This window comes from Crocodylus siamensis, chromosome 4 (genome assembly GCF_052110815.1).
Source record: "Crocodylus siamensis isolate JL-2025a chromosome 4, ASM5211081v1, whole genome shotgun sequence".
Lineage (NCBI taxonomy): Eukaryota > Metazoa > Chordata > Crocodylia > Crocodylidae > Crocodylus > Crocodylus siamensis.
In genome coordinates this window covers 26,734,377-26,755,025 of record NC_143398.1, presented here as the reverse complement: position 1 = coordinate 26,755,025, position 20,649 = coordinate 26,734,377, and the positions used below count along the sequence as shown (strand labels likewise).

Here is a 20,649-nt window from a genome sequence, read left to right as displayed (position 1 = left end):
AGGAGTGGATGAAATGTAGCAAAAGTCCCCCAGTCTCTGCCCTACCTTCAGGGAGAGTGCAGTGGTCTCCAACTAAAAGCAGGATAACTGTTTAACTAGAATATGCAGCTAGTGCAAGTACTTTTATAATAGTCATTGTTACTGTTAATTCAAAGTAGTGTTTTCAAGTGACACATTTAAAAATGACTGAAGAAATCTTTGTAGACAGAACGGGTAGCAAAGATGGGAAGATAGAAGAAAGGGCATTGTCCTTTTACATTTAGCTACAAAGACCTCAGTTCAGCAAATCATCTGAGGATGTCCTTGGGTCCATCTCTATTCAGAACAAGACATTAGTATCCACTCTCTTTTGAATAAGGACCAAAGAAAGTTTGAAAGGGAGAAGCAAGCAGTAACCCCACCCCAAGAAACCATGTCTCTCAAATGTTCTCAGAGCAAAATACATATATAACTTATAAAATAAAAATCCTGGAATATGACCTGCCCCCTTTATTAATACAGAAACACAGTCATCAGCAACAGCTTCAAATGAACTGCTTGAATTCAATTTATAGTTAGCACCATTGGAGTTTCTCTTTGCCTGTTTCTAAGTTGGGACTTGTATTTAGAGTAACTATTCTTACACCTAGGAGTTTGTTAAGGTCACTGTTCTAGACTTTTGGAAAACTCTAATGGTGCAAGCTGTTTTGAGACAACTTGGGTATCTTCATCAGGATTTCTTCTGTCACTTGGGGAAACACCTACATGAAGCAATTTCATGCAGTGACTTTCAAAAACATTTTACTTTACTACTGGCATTTCCAGTTCTGCTGCTGTGACTTCAATGTTGATCACCGAACACATTTTTTTGGAAACAGAAAATATCGGACTGAAAATTATTTTGTTGAAAAGCAGGAAAGTTGCTATCTTTACATTGACAAACTACATGGAAAAACAAGCCTGGAGTTTTTGGAACTTTTTAAAGTTCAAGGGGTGACAAAACATCAATGAGATGTGACACGCTACCAAATGTTTGTGAGCGAAGTGAAGCATCACAAACAATGCAAGAGCACTGGAGCCTAACAGATCTCACTGCAATCCCGTTTGATTAAAAAACCCCTAAATTAATAGGACATCTCATAAGAAAAAGAGGTGGAAGAAAAAGTAGTCTGATCATTAGGGGCTGTTTAAAATCTGTAATTAGAGAAACATCCTAGCTCTGATACATATAGCAAACTTACTGCTTTGCTTTTCTGCAAACCCTTTTCAGATTTGCTTCTGCAAGAACTACATCAACCAGGTTTTAATTGCCAAGGTAAGTTAGGGAAAACTGATGTATGCAGCCACAAATTAAAGAGCAACAGCTAAACATGCATTCTATGTCCATAAAATTGTGGATACAATTGTCCCCCTCAACTCTTGCAACTTATCTTCCAAGATGGTGAACTCTAGACAGTAGGTTTGTGTCTGTTTATACAACACCTAGCACAACTGTTCCAAATTCTGCTTGAGGCTCTTGCCTGCTTGCGAAACCAAAGTACTCAAGTCGGGTGGTATTATCTTAAGTTTCCAACCTAAGCTTCAGTGAAAATGTTACTGTGTACTATTAAACTACAGTTGTACTTCACAGCAAAAATGGTTTATTCCTGTAAAGTGCTTCTGGATCCTCACTGATCACTAAGAGAGCCAAAAGACAACCTTTGCTGTTAATGAAGTTTGAACTAAGTACCCGGTTTCAGTTCCTTAAATATTTTTGTTGAACTAAAATTGTTTGGACTACTTGCATAGAAATACTGATTCCAGCAAAGTTTCAGTTCTTTATTTTGTGCTCCAAGGGTTTGTTTCAACACAAGGATAGAAAAACTAAATATTAAGAAGTATGTGCAAGCTTTATCTATTGCCTAGACCACCGGTGTTCAAATTGTTGGTCCTAAGGCGTGGATAAGTGGTGCTGAACCAGTCTGTGGGTCAGATTAGGTCCTATGTGCCAGGATGAGGCCGTGTGCTGTTTGGTCTCAGCACTGCTGGATTGGGCCCTGTGCCGCCTCCAACTGGCTCCTATGCAACCAGATCAGCCTCATGCCGCCTCAGCCGGCCCCTGCACGCCAGAATTGGCCCTGTGCTTCCTCAACCTACCCCTACACACCCAGATTGGCCCCCTGCCACCCTGGCTGACTCCTACACAGCCAGATCTGGCCTGCATCACCTTGACCGACCCTTGTGCCTTGATTGGCCCCACACCACCTCCACCCAGCCCTGCACATTCAGGTTGGACCCCATACTGCGTCTGCTTGGTCTCGCATGCTTGAGCACGGCCCTGTGCAGTAGATATCTGGCCTGTAGGGCTCCAAGAATTTGGCAGCAGATAAGTGGCAATTAAAGCTGTCACTGTCCCCTACCACCAAATTTCTAGATGCATGGGGAGCCCTGAGGGGATGATGTGGGGCCTAGCCTGAATACCGGAAGTTGGGCAGCCCAGCCTAGACCAACAGATAGGGCAAAGGCATTTCAACAGCATTTGGGTGCCTAATCACTATTGGAATTAAATAGGAATTAGATGCATAAACACCTTTCTGGACCTGGCCTTTATTTTTTAAATCTGAAACTTGATGTGCAGGGATGGACTCTTATTGCTGCAGAGAGCCCCATTACCTTCAGATAAATTTGCAGGATTCCTGCCATTGTATTTTCTCAACTTACAAGGATTAAACCCCCCCCCCCAAAAACGCACTTAATAGAAACTTTCTTGCAGTTTGTGTGTCAACAGTGAGGGGAGGGAAGGAAAGGGAAAAGGAAAAAGTATATGCTGCCAGCTTCCTTGCAAGGCTGAATAATTTTTACTTGATGCCTTTCTGCTTCCTTATATAGCATGTATTATTTCATAGATTTCATAGACATTAGGGCTGGAAGGGACCTTGGAAGATCATCGAGTCCATCCCCCTGCCCAAGGGGCAGGAAGTCAGCTGGGACCATAGAATCCCAGCAAGATAAGCATCCAAATTTCTCTTGAAGGTGTTCAATATAGGTGCTTGAACCACGTCTGATGGCAGACTGTTCCAGACCTTGGGGGCTCGGACAGTGAAGAAATTCTTCCTAATGTCCAGCCTGAAACAGTCTTGCAGGAGTTTATAACCATTTGACCTTGTCATCCCTTGGGGCGCTCTGGTGAACAAACGTTTCCCCAGATCCCTGTGAACACCCCGATAAACTTATAGGTGGCCATCAGTTTGCCCCTGAGCCTGCACTTTTCCAGGCTATTCTTTGAAATGAAAGTCAAAACATGAGAAGTAGGGATGGAGTGAGGGTGGTTCAAAAAAAAAGAGGGATAAACAAAGAGTGTTATGAACAATACTAATGCCATCTTTTCCAGAAAAAATAAGATCTCAAATTATACAAATGTTTTGAACCTCTGGTAAATAAATACTGATTCTGAATGCTCTAACGAAATAATTTACCAGGTGAGTTTTGTACAAACACAAACATAAATGCTTTAACAATCCCTTTAATATAACAATATTCAACTTCTTAGTAGAAAATTTCAACCAGCTAATGCAAGTGTTTTTAGAATGCAAAAAACCCATGTAAAACAGTGTACATTTGTTTGAGGTACTTTAGCCATGAAAAAACAAGAGAGAATATTTTTCAAATAAAGTTATACTCTGCAAAGCAAGAAGTTAGGTGGTACAGAGTAAAGAGATCTCAATACTTGTACAAATAAACCAGAGGATACATAACAGTATTTTCAGTTGTGACTAAAAAGAAATTCAAAGTAGTCTCAAAGGAGTAATCATACCACATGCAGAGTGCATTACTGCAAACATGTTACTCTTAGTGGCTGATTTAAAAAGAAAAAAGTAAAACCCATAGAACAAAAGAGCCCCACCCCCTCAAAACAAAAAATACCCATCCAAAACCACACACACAAGCTAGTTTGCAATAGATTTAGAAATCTAGATTTTACACTTTTTCTGATTGTCAAATACTTCACACAAATATAACAGCAGATAGAGTGTTTAACTTTTTAAAGTTGAACTGTACAAGGCTAAGAGTTGCTGGCAAAAGAAGCTGAAGTTGTTAGATTTGCACAGTTTGTTGTGACTTGTAAACCCATGCAATGCTATTGGTGCTATTGTCCATAATCTTTTAACATGTTGCAAGGCAAAAGGATGGAGAACCACCAGGTTGTTGCTCCTGAAGAAATTTTCCCATTTAAAATGCTTAATTTTACTTCACAAGAGCAAAGACAGACTTCATGGCATATCTTCTAGATCATTTAATATTCTCACTACAGCACAGAATATATTTGGCAACCAGAGCTGTAAGTAGAACATGAATAGCGAACCACAGTGCTTTGGATTTTAAGAAAATCTAATCTTGTTTTATATTTATACACGTTGTCAGGAGGCTAAAGATAAGAGTATGACTTTCACATGGAGGCAACTGTATTCATGGTCTTCTCTGAACCACATCTATTGGTCTTTCTTGTCCTCTTCCTCATCTTCATCTAAAAGGTCCTGAAAAGAGAGACAAACACATCAGAAAGAGAATTAAAATTAACAGTCTTTGCACTTGGCAAGAACACAGACTGTTGTGAACATCCTGCCTTAACTGTGAGAGCATCCTTTTTCTTTCTGCTTTATTCACCACAGACCTTCCATAGCAGGCCGAGCGGGGATCCTACAGCCAACAGCCCCCTTTCACTATGCAACTGATTCATCCTCCAAGTCCTCCCTGTTTATACTGCATGAAGCTGTTAATAGTCTTATAGTTTAGTTTTATGGTTCAACTTCATGATGTTTGATCCGTATGCCCAAGGGCCAAACAACTGCCAGAAGCAGCAGAACCATAAAACGGTACCACAGCAGAGAAAAAAAACCAGTTGGTTCCCACATGCCAGAGCTAAGTTCAACAGTAGCTTCCCAGCCCTGGGGCAGTGAGGTGCTCTGAATGAGAAAGCTGCTGTGTAGATTCTAAAATAAAATTAAAATACTGCACCCACTCAACCACACTAACTTGCTCTCCTCTTGTTAAAGCAAAACACAAAAGGAGACTTGTATGTGACCTACACAGGAAACAGCAGAAGAGCTTGGGAGGAGACGGATCCTGGGTGAGATGAAAAAATGTCCTTTAATTTTGGGTGACCAATTTGAAATTTTTGTAATCCTACTTGGTAATAATATAAATGCTCAAAAAGCAGCTCTAACTGTCTTTAGTGCTCAATGTTTCTTACAGGACAGACCCCAATGACTCCAGCTGGGCAATCAGAAAATGAACATGTGATCTTAGAACTGGATACTTCCCAGCAGCATCCAAACTGCAACTATGAGACTATGCATTCTCTTCCTGCAATCACAATGCACCTTCCTTATCAAGTGAGCGTATAGGCCTACAAATAGTCTTTCACTGCACAACACTGATTTATTTTCAGACTATGTCCAGGCAAGAGGCAAGGATGACATTCTTAGGGCACGTCTACATGTCACTGTATGATGACATTGATATGGTGCCATGCTTCCTTTTGGAAGAACAAAAGCATGGCATAGCACATGGTTAAATTTTGCTGCTATGTCACTGTAGCGGTATGCTGTACTGGGGAAGTGCACCGTATAGTGACATAGCTCGTGATCACATGTAAACCCATGTGATTGCTATGTTGCCACAGCATGTCATACAGTGATGCATCATGTCACTACATCACCACAGGGTGATGTGTAGATGTGCCCTTAATGTTTTTAGAATACAGCTGCATGTGCACAATTTCCTAGGATTTTAAAAGCAAAAATTCCCATTGTGTGGCTTCTTACTGACACTCTCATGGTTCACCACAGACCTCTGCCACTTAAGCTAACAGAAATGCATATAAATAGCCACAGCTTTGTCTCCTTTCTATGGACCAGCATTAAAGAGGGCAAGACATTTAGGCAGTGGCTTCTAGCAAATATCTGTGATGGCAGAGGAATGGTAAAGCTTGGGAATCCAGATTCCTCAGACGCCTTATTTTAGTCTCTTTGTCCAGCCAATTCCTGTTTTCCCTGACCCAACACCTTGCCCATTGGCCCTACTCTTCCCTATGATTTCCACTTTCTTCCCACCACAAGCTCCTAGCCTCTCCCCAAACCCCTGAACTCCAAACCCATTCTCCTTGCCCAATTAATTCCTGTCCCAGTGCCCATTTCCCTTTTATTCCCCTGCTTACACCCAGTCCATTTTTCTAGGAGCTTCAGCTCAGTCCAGTACTCTTCACCCCTCTCCGCCCACATCTGGTTCTTGCCCACTCCGTAAACAAGATACCAGTTGGGAGTGCAAAGGAGAGAAGAATTGACAGTACATCTATATCCAGCGCTAGGCTCCTGCCTAAAGTAACATGGTACTGCAGTTACAACATCACCCCATTGTCCTGGACTCAAACATGCCCAGTTGCTGTGTTGATGAAGAACACCAAAAATGAGGAGCTGAAAGAGATGGCATAGATCCCCTCACTTCATGCAGATTGTGTACACAGTCTGGTTGGCACCGGGGCCTGAGGGGCTGCAGTATTAGCAAGGCAAAATACTTGGAGATTTTAACTGCTAATCTAAAACCTCTCTGAGCATACACAGATTTTCTAAATGGCTATAATTCCAAAAAAATTGGCCAAATTGGCACAGATATTTCACAGGAGCAGAAAAAGGGTCCTTCCTTTGCTAATTCTTAGAAACAGCTGAAATGTTTTGGAGGAAACTCCCCAAAAATTTCAGCCTGAGGCAGATACCTGACAGGGAACATTTCAGTCCACACACAGTTAAAGTTTGACAAACTGAAAACAGGGTCTTCCAAATGAGTGCCTGACCACAGTAGTAGGCAGCACTAGCAACCCTGCCTATGATTTTATGAATATTCAAACATGGAAACCCAAAAATTAAATTTAAAAAATGTGGCGCTTTTGCCAGTTATGGTGTTTGTTATCATTATTCACTTCACTCAGTTTGAAAAGCGATTGTAATCTAGATTTTTTCCTTGTTCCTTGAGGATTACAGTCCAAATGCTGCAACATTGTTATATACAAGAATCAAAGCACAAGCTACCTTCTTACGCACACAGTAGTGACATTTCTTTTGCTCAACTCAAAGCTTCAGTCTCAGCCTCTGAACGGAAGGCAGATGCAAATCTTGAGTTATCTCCAAGCAATAGCAAACTGATCTGCATTTTTCTCTTCTCAGGAAAAAAATTACTAATCAGACTTGCCATCAGATTCTTGCAGGATGGAATTCTGCAAGATGTTTTTTATGTAGTGGGGCTGGAGTATCATTGCAGCTGTGGTACAGAGAAAATGCGAGAAGCAAGGATTTTTTTTGCAATATCCAATATCAGTAAGGCAACTCAAGGAAAAGCACTCTGTGCTTAAAAGCTTGTCTAACATCTTTCCTAACTATATGATTGGTCTAATAAAATATATTACCTGAATAATTACCTAAATAATAAAGGATGCTTTACAACATTTATAGAATACTGACCACTGTAAACACTATGCAGTGCCAAGAGCATGTGATATAGTTCTCCTGGTCTTGGAGCAGAGACGTGTATCATTTTGCTGGTACAATTTCAGAACATTCTGCTCATTCAGTGAAGCACAACCACCTACCTGCAGCCGTTCATGTTCTTTCATAAGACGATCATATTCCCTCTTAAGGCCTTCAGACTGCTTTTTAACAGCAATCACTTCGTTGGTTGCCTTGGAAAGAGCTGTAAAATATAGAAGCTAATTTATAACACTTGGTAGCGTATCAGTGATGTTGTAGTCACGATGGTCAATAAATTATGTGAGGCAAGGGTTTCTTAGGGTGATTATCCTTTATTGGACCAACTATGTAGCTGGGATAAATTCAGGCAAGCCTTCGAATACAAGACATTCTTCCTCAGGTCTGATCACAAGGGGCCAGGAACATGCCGCACGGAGTCAGACCTGAGGAAGAAAATCTTGCATTCGGAAGCTTGTCTAACGGTCTCAACTACATAGCTGGGCCAACAAAAGATGTCACCCTAAGAAATCCATGCCTCTATAAAAAATAGTATTATGCAGTACTCAGGAGACCTAGTCATGGACCATAACCCCTTTGTGCTAGATCAGTGGCACTCAACTTTTTTCTCCAGTGGGCCAGATGGGCAATGCCCAGTCCAGCTGGGGCCCAGATCCAGCTGGTGATCCTAATCCAGCACCTAGGGCGCATGCAGCAGGCACCATCTGGCTGTGCAGAGGGAGGCAGGGGGCAGTCTGGCCCCAACCCAGCCCTGCAGGGGGAAAGGGCATGGCTTGGCTCTGTCAGGGGGAAGGGGACATGGCTGGATCATGGGGCTTGAGGTTTGGGAATTGAGCAGGTGGAGGGTGACCATATTAATGACCATGGCTCCCCTGCCACCAAATTCCCAACCCATAAGGAGCCCCATGGGCTGGATGTGATAGCTCCATAGGCCCCGTGTGTCCCATTGGGACAGAGGTTGTGCTAGATGTTCTCTGCTCCAAACAGATTCTGTTCCAAGTACAAGATGGGCAGCACAGATACAGCAAGAGGAGAGGAGAGAAGGAAGAAAGATGAGAAGAGGACACAAAGTTAGGAGTGGTGGCAGAGATGGGCATGGTGGTGGACTGGGCAGAGACAAAAGGATGTTAAATGAGTAAAATACCAGCAGAGGTGGTAAGGAGGTGGCACAGAAAGATGTAGATTTGAGAGCTGGATTTGTACAGGTGCAATGAGGGGAAGGCTGCTGCATTTTATGAACAAATACTTATACAGTCTTTCAGATGTTCAAAATAAGTTTTCAATTCTACCTTTACTGAAGTTCCCCTGAAATACCCAATTCTGATCTTACATCAATGACAGTAGTGACTAAAAACATTACAGGACTGATTCTAATCCCAGCTGCTCTAATGTGAATCTGAAGTATCTTCATTTTTTTAAAACAAACCCAAATTAAAATAAAAAGACATGTGGTTGTTAAAGGAGATTGAAATATTATCTCTGAAAAGTAAAACCCAACAGTATTATATTGGAAGGTTTTAGTAGTAATTAAATGCACGCGTCTCCCTTCCCTTTTCCTTTCTGAGATGGCTAAACAAGAATCATAACCTGATGATCTTACAATTAATTTTGCTACCTATCTGAACTATAACAGTCTTATGTTTGGTGTGTTCTGCTTTATCTCTTGCATCCAAAACAGACATTGAGAGAGTTTAGCTCATCATTTAATATTTTGGGGCAACTACTGGAAAAATTTTTTGATGAATACAGGAAAGGGCTCTCATTCTACAACCAAGGGTAGGGTGCATTCATACCAAGTAATTTCAAGAACGCCTGAGATGTGAATTCTGATCAGACTATTATTTCTTCATTAAAAGTTAAAGAATCCCCCTTCCCCAATTTTAGGAAAGCATAAACAACTACTGCAATTACCTCTGATACCAAGGCCAGTGCTACTGTCATTAGTGTCAGTTTCTAAGTAGTACATCCTTTCATTCTGGAGAATACTCAGACTTGTTTGTCCTTTTGACTAGAGAGGATGTTTTTTGCAGTACAGCCAGCATATGTCAGTGTAAAGAGTCTTATTTATTGGCACCCTGCAGTCAGGTCTATTTAGACAGACTCAGGCAGTTCAAAGAACTTACATGGTTGGTATTTAAAATATATTCTGTATACTGTAGTATTATTTTGGTCTTTTGGCTTCCCTGAGTAAAGTCTAGTTTGACAAACAGTTTACCTAACCTGAACAGGAAGATAGTTATTTCGTATTTAGCTCAAGATTTCATTAGTCTCTTCAGTAGTGGTGAGAAACTGCAGCTGAGTGTCTCATGTAACCTGTTTCAGATTTAGTTTTTGGTAACTTCCATGAACATTAACCTACAGGAATCAGTCTCATAACTGTTAAAAACTATTTGGCTATCCAGACAGTGCCATAAGCATTCTGAACACAAAATACAGGCCTAATTTTGCAAGTGTTTCTACCAACCTTAAATAAGATTACCTAAGAGTAAATATTGCCAGATTGGGCACAATAATCTCATGCATCATCTTTAAGTTAAGTAGGTAACTAGATTTCTGTTTAAGCACCCATTAGAGATTTCTTGAATCAACAAAAATATTACAGATTGATAAAAAGATATGTTGTTCTTTTGCACTACAGGAGTTAGCACCAACACACTTATTTTGAAATGAGCAGAAAACTACACTGTAAAGTGGGATTTGAAAAGGATAAAGCAGCTATGACCATGACACTGAAATATACTTTAAAAAACAGATAGAAGCAATAATTCTGTATCTGCTACAGGAACTCCAACCCCTTTGTCCATCATGTTGCATAACATGACATTCTTGAGATCTCTTAAATGCATCAGCTTTACAGCTGAGAAGTGCTGAAAAGGTCTTTTACCACTGGGACCCTTTGTATCTTTTCCTTCCACTATAGAGTAAACATACTACCTTCTCTAGTTAATCTAGTAAGAGACTGAGAGGATAGGTTTATTGCACACTGTGGTGTGGCATGCCAGTTTTGGGTCTGGGAAGCAGTCTCACAGTACTGTCAGGTTGCTAGATACAGGCTAATTCAGTTTACTTAGCCTTCGTGGAACTCTGCACTACCATGAATTAGCTACCTCGAGCTAATTCAAGTATTCCTACAGTGCATATGGCCCACTCAAATTAGCCATGATACAGCAGAGATCGGTAACTGCTAGTTTCATAGTTTCTAGGGTCAGAAGGGACCTGAGCAGATCATCTAGTCCGACCCCCTGCCATGGCAGGAAAGAATACTGGGGTCAAATGACCCCAGCAAGGTGTTCATCTAACCTCCTCTTAAACACCCCCAGGGTAGGAGCCTGTACCACTTCTCTTGGAAGCTGGTTCCAGATCCTAGCCGCCCTGACTGTGAAGTAGCGCCTCCTGGTATCTAACCTAAACCTACCCTCTGCCAGCTTGTGACCATTATTCCTGGTCACTCCTGGCGGTGCTCGGGGAAACAGTGACTTCCCCAATGCCTGCTGATCCCCCCTGACTAGTTTATAACAGGCCACAAGATCCCCCCTCAGCCTTCTCTTTTGGAGGCTGAACAGGTTTAGGTCCCGCAGCCTGTCCTCATAGGGCCTACCCTGTTGTCCCCTGATCATACAAGTGGCCCTCCTCTGGACCCTCTCCATGCTGTCCACATCCCTCTTGAACTGGACGCAATACTCCAGCTGCGGCCTGACCAGTGCCGCATAGAGGGGGAGGATCACCTCCTTGGACCTGCTCGAGATGCATCTGTGGATGGATGCCAAGGTGCAGTTGGCCTTCCTTACTGCCTCTCCACACTGCCGGCCCACGTTCATCTTGGAGTCAGTGATGAACCCCAGATCCCTTTCCGCCTCCCTGCTGACAAGAGGGGAGTTCCCCAACCTGTAGGTATGGTGCCGGCTGTTCCTCCTGAGGTGCATCACCTTGCACTTGTCTGTGTTAAAACCCATCCTATTCTCATCCGCCCACCCTTGTAACCTGTCTAGGTCTGATTGTAGCCTGTTGCATCTTTCCAGAGTGCCCACATCCCCCCACATCTTAGTGTCATCGGGAAATTTGAACAGGGTGCTTTTTACCCCCTCATCCAAATTGCTGATGAAGATGTTGAACAGCGCGGGCTCGAAGACTGAGCCCTGCGGAACCCCACTGCCCACGTCCTTCCAGGTTGAGAAGGACCCATCCACTACCACCCTCTGGGTGCAGCCCTCCAGCCAGTTGGCGACCCATTTGACTGTGTGGGTGTCTACACCACAGCCCCCCAGTTTCTTAATGAGAACAGGGTGAGAGACAGTGTCAAAAGCCTTCCCGAAGTCCAGGAAGATTATATCCACTGCTACCCCTGCGTCTAATGATCTGATCGTAAAAGGCCACCAGGTTGGTCTGACAGGACCTGCCACTGATGAACCCGTGTTGGTTGTCCCTAAGCATGCAGTCCCCTGCTGGCCCCTCCTGGATGTGTGCCAGCATAATTTTCTCGAACAGCTTGCCTAGGATCAAGGTGAGACTAACCGGCCTATAGTTTCCCGGGTCCTCCTTCCTGCCTTTTTTGAAGATGGGGACCACGTTGGCCCTCTTCCAGTCCTCCAGTACCTCACCAGAGCACCACGAGTGCTCATAAAGTTGTGCCAGGGGACTTGCAATGACCTCGGCCAGTTCCTTTAGAACTCTAGGGTGGAGATCGTCCGGGCCGGCTGACTTGAATACATCCAACCCTTCCAGAAGCTCCCTAACTAAATCCTCACTAACCCGTGGCCCAGGTGTGCCTCCCCCGGGGCCCGAGGGGGGCCCAGCAGGGAGGTGGCTGTTCTGGTCCCTACTTAGGAAGACGGAGGCAAAGAAGTCGTTAAACATGTTAGCTTTCCTGTCTTGTGTGACGACCAAGTTTCCCACGGCGTCCTGCAAGGGCCCCACATTACCCGGGACCTTCTTTTTACCCCCTACGTATTTAAAAAAGGACTTCTTCTTGTCCTTAATCTGGGAAGCTAGCCCCAGTTCCATCTCTGCCTTGGCCTTCCTAACTACCCCCCTACATCCCCGAGCAACTACAGAACAGCCCTCCCTGGTGATGACCCCTTCTTTCCATTGGGTATAAGCCTCCTTTTTAGCAAGGAGACATTCCCGGATGCTTTTGGTGAGCTTTTGCTTTAATACATGATCCCAGCAACCCATTTAAAAAAAGTCTGATACAATATGTAAAAATGATTTATTGTAAATCAATATTATTAATAATAAAAATAAAAAAACAGCAACACTATTTGTTGCTCTCCTTTCTCTGATCACATGTTTGCATCCTTATATTGTGAGCTGCCTCAGCCAGGGGGCTGTTTCTTTTCAGATGTGTGGAAAATCCTCTCAGAAAGATGCTGTTCTCATATCCTCCACAGAGAACGGTTAGTGAAAGGAAGGGTGCTATTTTGAAGAAGAGGCTTTATCATGCTGTTACCTTGATGACTACTCTGCCAAAATCCCCATCCATTCCATTACCACTTCTTTATGCCTTCCCAGATCTTCAGATTCCAGCAGTCCATATACCAAAAGAAGGATGACAATCACCCATGTTTTTAGATATTCTGTTCGATTTTCTCTCTTTTGATGACCTATTCCTAGATCAAAACTTTCCTCCCTTAAATTCCAATCGTCTTCCTAGTTTTTCCTTTTAGAAAGGAAAGGAACACCTGGCTCCCCTGAACTCTCACTGGCTTCTACATCGCCAAAAGATCACCCAATTTCTTTATATTCTTCCTTTTACTCCCTAACTCTGCTAGTCTTCCCAAGGCCTTCTCCTTATCCTTGGAAGACAGTCTTGCCAATAGCAGTTTAAGTCTTCACCATTCCTCTGGGCATTTAGGAAAAACAAGGACTTGAAATGTGATAACACCATTTTATTTTGCATTAGTTAGGCCTGAGCTAGAGTATGGTATCAGATTTCAGATACCATGTTTTAGGAAGACAGGTAAACTGGAAAGCTTCCAGAAGTAAATGATGAAGATAAAGGGGTTAGAAAACAAGTCATGAGGGAAGCTCGGCAGAACTAGGTATATTTTAGTTTGGAGAGGAGGCAGTGGGCAGGGGGCATGACAGCAGCTTTTAGATATTCAAAAGTTTGTCTTAGAGAATACGGAAAAAAGTCTTTTTGTGGCAATGGGTTTAAAGAGCAGGAAGGCAGTTTTAGATTAAATCTTAAGGGAAAAATCTTCCCAATGTCATTCCTACCAGTGGAACAGTGGAACCAGCTGCCCAGGGAAGCTGTGGAATCCCTTTCACTGGAGGGGTCCAAGCTGGATGGACCTTTGTTGGTGTGGTTTAGGAATAGCAGGTATACCTACATGCCGAGGGTGAGATTAGAACAGTGGGGACCAACCTTTTTGGCAGGCGTGCCCCAAATTAGCCTTGCATCCTCCCTAAGTGGCACTCTAATCCACTGTGGTTCCTCTGCCTGATTTGCTGCTCTGCTTTCTGGTTCCTGCCCTGTGCCCACTGCCTCATCTACTGCTCTGTTTCCACATCTATCTGCTGTTGTGTTGACTGTTCGTCCCTGATCTGCCATGTGACAGGCACAGAGGCTGCCCATGCCACATTTGGTGCTCATGTGATTGGTTGACCACCCCTGGACTAGAAGAGGCTTGTTATTAGGCCTGTGCGAAGCAGCTAGTATTCGTGCTCTCCCAGCCTGGCAATGGCTGCCCCACCTCCCAGCACTTGGGGAAAAAAACACCCCGACTCCACGGTTGCTGCTGGGTGGGGACTGTGTGGGGTGCTGTGCACAAGCTCCTCAATCCCTACCCTCGCTCTCCCAGCCCCTCCACAGGTGCCCTGCCCAGGCCAGCTCTGGCCCTTTAAGAAAAAAACAAACCGAAACTCTCCCCCACAATTCACCGTTTCTGCCGGCAGGGGGTGATCCCTGCTGCCCCCCATTGCCCCATGCCATGTGGGGGGCTCTGCACAAGGCCCCGAACACCCGAAGCCACAGCAGGAGCAGTGAGTCCAAGGGTTTTTCTTGGTTATTTTTTTTCTTAAAGGGCCAGAGCTGGCCCAGGCAAGGCACCTGTGGGGGGGCAAGTGGGGGTCAGGGGATTCGTGCAGCGTGGGGCAGCGGGGATTGCCCTCCCCTACCCCCCAGCAGCACCTGGTGAGCACTGGGGCTTTTTTTTAAAGTGCCAAGCTGGGGCAGGCAGGGGGAGCGGGCAGGGGTCCCCTCCCCCACCACTAATACCTACCAGCTCAGAGTCAGCTGCAACTCCCTGCTGCAGCCACCAGGGACTGCCTAAATCATCAAAGCTCTCCAAATCTTTTCCAAAGATTCGAAGAGCTTTGAATCGATTCGGACCTTTAAATTGGTCCCCTGATTCAATTCGGATTTGGCAGTTCAGCCATTGAATCAGGCCAAATCTCCTCAATCAAATCACCACCTGAAACTTTGCACAGCCCTACTTGTTATCTCTGCCCACAGATATTTGACAAATGGACTCATTTTTATACTTATCTTTACTGAATAACTCTTCTTCTTTTCCTATCCCTATTAATTTCCACTCTACTCCTATTTTTGTTTTTAAATATTTGACACCAATACATGGGAAACCATCAAGTTGTCTTACACTCAGTTTAAAATAGGTTCCAGATATTCCTATGGCAAATAACATTTATGCATATGATCTTCAATATTTTTTTTCAGAGAGACAAAAACAAAAAAAAAAGAAAAAGAAACTTACTCCATGCTTCCCAGTTCTTTTTAATATTTAGGTAGTATAATGACATTGGACTATGACATCTTTTAAATAATAGTATTGTGTTAACTTGATCTAATACTTACTAATGGGGGGGTTTACAAGGCACAGTACAATACTTTGGTTGTAACCAAAAACAAACCTATCTCTAAACATGAACAAAATATCTTTAGATCAACAAAGCAAACAACACACTGCATTGTTTCAATGTTTTAACTAAAACACACTCATGACAGGTGTACCTCACCTAAAACTAACAAGAAAGCCAAGGACAATCATGCTATCCACTTCTCCCCTATTGGTAGAAGACACAGGTAAACCCACTCGATCCCTCCAAGAAGGCTGGGCTGCAAGGAGTGTGGGGGGGTGTCACAGAGAAAGAGGTAGTGCTGCCTTTACAAAATTATTTTCCCTCCATATCAATTTAGGCAGTACAGCAGAATTCCAACTAAATCCCCACCTACATTAATTGTTATTACAATGTGTGTTTGGCTGCACTGCATATATTATATATATTACAGTCTGCCTTTTATCATGTAACGAGACTAAAACAGAAAAATACATAGGTTCAATATACCTAAATTTACGTTATTTGTCACTTTAGGATGTGTTATCTTAAAACAGGTTTTTGCATTTAATGTCCTAAGAGCTCTTAAGAGAAACCCAAAGAAAAATTATTTTGGCAACCTAAAGTCACTTACAAAAATACAACCATTTTTATGCCTTGAAGTATGACTAGAGAGCCATGTACACTTTTAAATGCAAGTCTAGTACTTCCTGTTGTCTCATTAAATTTTTCTGTACCCAGCTCCCAATCTTAGTAATTCACCTAGACGGGGGTGGGATTCCTACTGCTTGAGCTCTGTGGGTTGCAACCTCTGATCCAAGATATTTATCTGAGATCATACCAGAAAAGCATCTTTAGGACTTGGAATAAGACTGGGGTCAACAGACTCCCAGTTCTGCATTCCAACCACTTGACAAACAGCTCTCAAAAATGAAGACCTTTTCATTGAACAAACTTTTAGAATAAAGGCTAAATTCATGTATTTTATAGAATTTTCATTTTATGTATGTACAAGCTTAGGTACTGAAATATCCCAAACAATTCGAATAATTAACACTATAGCTTCAAATGAAGTTGTTCTTACTACAGAGAAATTTCAGAATTTATAATATGGGTGAAGTAAAGGGCCTTGTAAAAGCCTTCCCCACTGCAATTAGTGCTATCCCTCTGGAATATTATAACTGAAAATGGTTATGATATTTTGCACTGTACAGGACGCTTTCAAATACAGCTGTGGACATGGCTATGTCTCGAGTATTTAAAGCACATGACTGGAATAAGAGGGGTTTTGCTTTTATATCTGACCTTGATTTAGCCCACAGCTGTCCGTCAGGTGATCCATGTAACCCGCAAGAGGTTGATATGTGTCCTCCCTCCCACTGTGTTGCAGATGGAGTCTCTGGGCTCCACCCCTCCTCTGACTGCCACTTCTCCTGGGAGCAGGACAGTGCAGCACAGCACAAGAAGCTGAGGGAGAGTCTAGGTCACAGGAGGCAGTGGTGAGGGCGGTGGTGCCTAAGAGGGTGCATATGTGGGAATCATGCCTGTGCAGTACAGCAGTAGGGGGCTGCCCAGTGCAGTGGTGGGAGGGGGTGCCCATGCAGGTGCATGAAGCAGTGGGGGGTTAGTGGAGGAGAGTCTGTAGCTCACCTGGTTCAGCCCCTGTGGCATGTTGCCCCTGCTGGTGTAGCCCTCACGGGCTTAGAAATTGAACAAACCTGATCCAGCCATTTAATTTTCAGAGACATTTAAGTGACTTAAAGGCCAAGCCCAATTTTCAAAGTTGCTTAGAGACCGAGTCTCTAAGGACCTAACTTATTTGTGGAAATATATCATTGGTAAATTTTACACACAGTCATCAATGTTAAAATGTAATGGGTGGTCATTTTACAAAACCAGAATAAAAGAACTGAATGCGTCTCACTCACCAGGCAAGACAACAGAAGTGTTAGTAGCTACATTTCTTGTGGCTGGGAGGTTGGAAAGAGCAGAAATAAGTTATTGGGGATATGGAACTATTACACCTTTTTTTTTTTGATTTCTCACTGAAAAAAGTCTGACCCAAGAAATTACTGTGACTGGACTCATTTATGGAAGAACAGAACTATACTGGGATGGTAAGTGCATCAGTTCTGTTTTCAGATATAGATAGAGGGATTCAGGATAGATCACACAATGTGGAATATTATTGAGCAAGATGTCAACCTGCCAGAAAGGGGTGACAGGAGTCTGTTCTGTTGCAATGTTTGATATTTGTTAACCCGCAGAACTTTGTTTTGTAAATAAAGCTGTAACTTTTATCATATGTGAGTGCAGCATCAACAAAAGGTGAACTGAAGTGGGCAGGATATGGAGCAGGAAGAGTCCCATGGTCCTGGATATTCTCCAGAAATTTCACACTTTAATAAGTCCCTAAAGCACAGGAGCCATGAGTAAAAAGAGAAGGCAAAGAGGTCTGATTAACACCTGATCACTTGGCATTTTTTAAATTGCCAAGGAAAAGGATGGCTACTTTACAGAACTTCCCTTTTTCCAGACTATTTCCATTTGCAGACCTGTTTGTATAGTAAATTTCCCCAAGAATCCCACAACAATGCTAGCAAAATGGTGCTAAGCTATTCAACGTGTAAGGTTAGAATGTGCATCACTGACTGGAATTAAGAAGGTGAAGTGGTGCAGCACCTTTATATTTTCAAAAGTAGCATCTAAAACTGCCCTTGCAAATATGTATGTACAAGTTCTGCACAAGGGAAAAACAATTCCCAAACATTTCAATATGTAGATGCTTGTAGGCACAATACTAGCGCCCAAACTGAGATCCCCAAGAATCTGAATCAAAATTTTCTTAGAGTAACTAATCGTATTCTTAAGACACGCTTACAGTTTATGGAGTCCAATTTTTTGGCTTATTAAACTCTAAGGGTACTCAGTCATTCCTGGATACTACTAAGGCATTCTTCATTATATGCTTGTGTATCTATAAAATGCCATCTCAGAAGGGTTTTCTAAAGACGTGCTATTACATGTCCAGGTATGCTAGAAATGGATTTAGGCTCTGAATGTGCTAACACACTGCTGGGTGCCTGTAAAGCCCTCAGTATGTGGGTCTTCAATAAAGGAAAATAAAAACCCACTCTTTCATTTTTACCACATTGTTAAAAAAGGCCTCAAATGGGGACAGGAAATCCAGTACTGAGAATGGGGGAGAGAAGGCGAGGAGACTAGCTGACATTTGTTACATCCTCCACACTTTTCCTCAGATTTAGGTAAACCCTTCATCTATAATCCCTTCCCTCTTTTGCCTCGTTTTCACTAGAACAAAAAATAAAAATCTTAAAGAAGAAATGGCATTTTGCAGTTGTCAGATGAATTAGCAGGTTGAATTAGACACTATTCCTTTGAAGGACCCCTCTTTGCACACAGTCAACATTATTACTTGAGTGGAAAACGCAGAAAGAGTTCATATTAAATATTTCTTGTCCCAGAAATAGAAAAATAGTGAACTGAGAACATTATAAAAAGTTCTGTTTTCCTTTGATGCTAGCACATGGACTTGTACGATACATTAGATTACCAAAATTAGAATCAGTAACATTTTAGTCCTAAATACAAGTCTGAGTGCAACTTTCCTAGTGTGCACTAACAGCTTTATGATTCATGTATAGTCATTGTTTAATGGAAATGAACCACTCAAAATGACCCCAGCATTATGAACAAATTGTTTCATTAGTACTTCCATATCACAATATGCTGTAGACAGACTTCCATTCAAACAGCAGAAACACAATTGTTTAAGTAATTTTACATACCAGCCAAAGCAGACTGGATCTTACTGATATTAGGCTAAAGGTAAACCATAAAAGTGTATCATTTATTTTGCGTTTTATGTGTCACAATTTGTCAAAAAGCTTTCAGACATTTCTTTCTAACTATGCAAATATAAAGAAAGAAATGGTACAGTTTTAGTCAAGTGCTATTGAAACACAACAAAATGAAAAACCCCATTTTGATGCACTAGTCTTACTAGTAACATGAAGCCTCAGTTTCTATTCCTTAATTTCACTGCTGAAATTTCAGAAGATACCCTTTGATAACCTGCTATACAAATTCAGAAGATGTAACCTGAATCAAATGAGTGGGATGTATCCACCTTAGTCTTTAAGTACCTTAAATTAATTGATTGTCAATTAGCTGAAAGTAACAAGAGCCTAAGGTAGACCCCAGGAAAGTGAAACATCATTAACTGAAGATTGTTGCTAATCAAATTTAATTGTGTATGTTCAAAAATTGGTTACAAATTTTATTTAAAAAATATAAAATGAAGTGTACAGGATATCAGGCCCCCCAAACTGCAGGAGGACTGCGGCCAAAACAGCATGTGCTAAAACTACTTACACCCTACTTTTCTATAACATTCCCGATTAAAAAGCTTACGGTATATTAATGCTCCATATTGCCAGTTGGTTTAAATACACATATGCATTTTCACATTTTCCTTTCACTAGGCCTGTCACTTCAAAGGCAATCTTTTCTCCCTTTCTGTAAAGAAACAGCAGGGGATGCACAGCCCATAATCAAACATGCCTCAGAAGGAAAGGGATAGAGGAGACCCCCCTCCTATTAAAATCATTCTTGCTGCATAAAGCCCAACTAAAAACAGCTGTTCTGAAGTTTGCCACCAGATTTAGACCTGACAATTTATAATGATTCATTAAAATGTCTGGAGTAGCTTTTTAGCAGTGGCACACTATGGTACCGGAACACTGAACACTGATCTCACAAACATTGCTATCTTACAGTGACAGCACATTAGAGGCTGCAAAAGAAAAATGTATCATTTCTGGGGTAGCTTAAATGTGCATTTGGATTTTTACAAGGTCATGAGTGATGTTATCCAAAACATTAATTTCAGACAGGTGAGTATTCAGAAATGTCAGGAACCTTGCAAGGTCCAGATAAGACATCCTCAAACAGGTAAAATCTGCTTTTATCTTGGTGCTGATTAACCAAGAAGGCAGTTCTGACAGCCTAAACCTTAAACATGGAAGCCAATAAGAAGTGTTGTGCTATAAAGCACATCAAAGAACTTCTCTTTATAGATCTTTTTTCAAAGAAATGCTACTACTATATTTCTCTTTTACAGTAAGAAACAGAGAGAACAAGTAAGGACTTATATCTGTGACTTAAAAGGCACACTGTACTGGACACAAACTTTTCATAAACTTTCCTTTTATATGAGAGGATAGATTATACATGATCTGAAAGGTCATTCAGCACATATATCACCCTACAAATTGATCTTTTATTCGCTATAATACTTGATCAAGGCATACTTCACAGAATGAAAGCAGCTCCAAGC

At 42.1% G+C, this 20,649-nt stretch overlaps 1 protein-coding gene across 1 annotated transcript in view; it reads right to left on the bottom strand.

The window, feature by feature from the left end:
- Window positions 1–3,463: 3,463 nt before the first annotated feature.
- DUS4L (dihydrouridine synthase 4 like) overlaps window positions 3,464–20,649 on the bottom strand; it is a 54,336-nt gene continuing 37,150 nt past the window's right edge. Inside the window, exons 12-13 of the mRNA XM_090042032.1 lie at window positions 7,601–7,701; window positions 3,464–4,493 (exon numbers count right to left, since the gene is read on the bottom strand). Of these exons, the coding sequence (XP_089898158.1) occupies window positions 4,449–4,493; window positions 7,601–7,701 (146 nt within the window). The 3' untranslated portion in view covers window positions 3,464–4,448. The remainder of the gene's footprint in view (window positions 4,494–7,600; window positions 7,702–20,649) is intronic.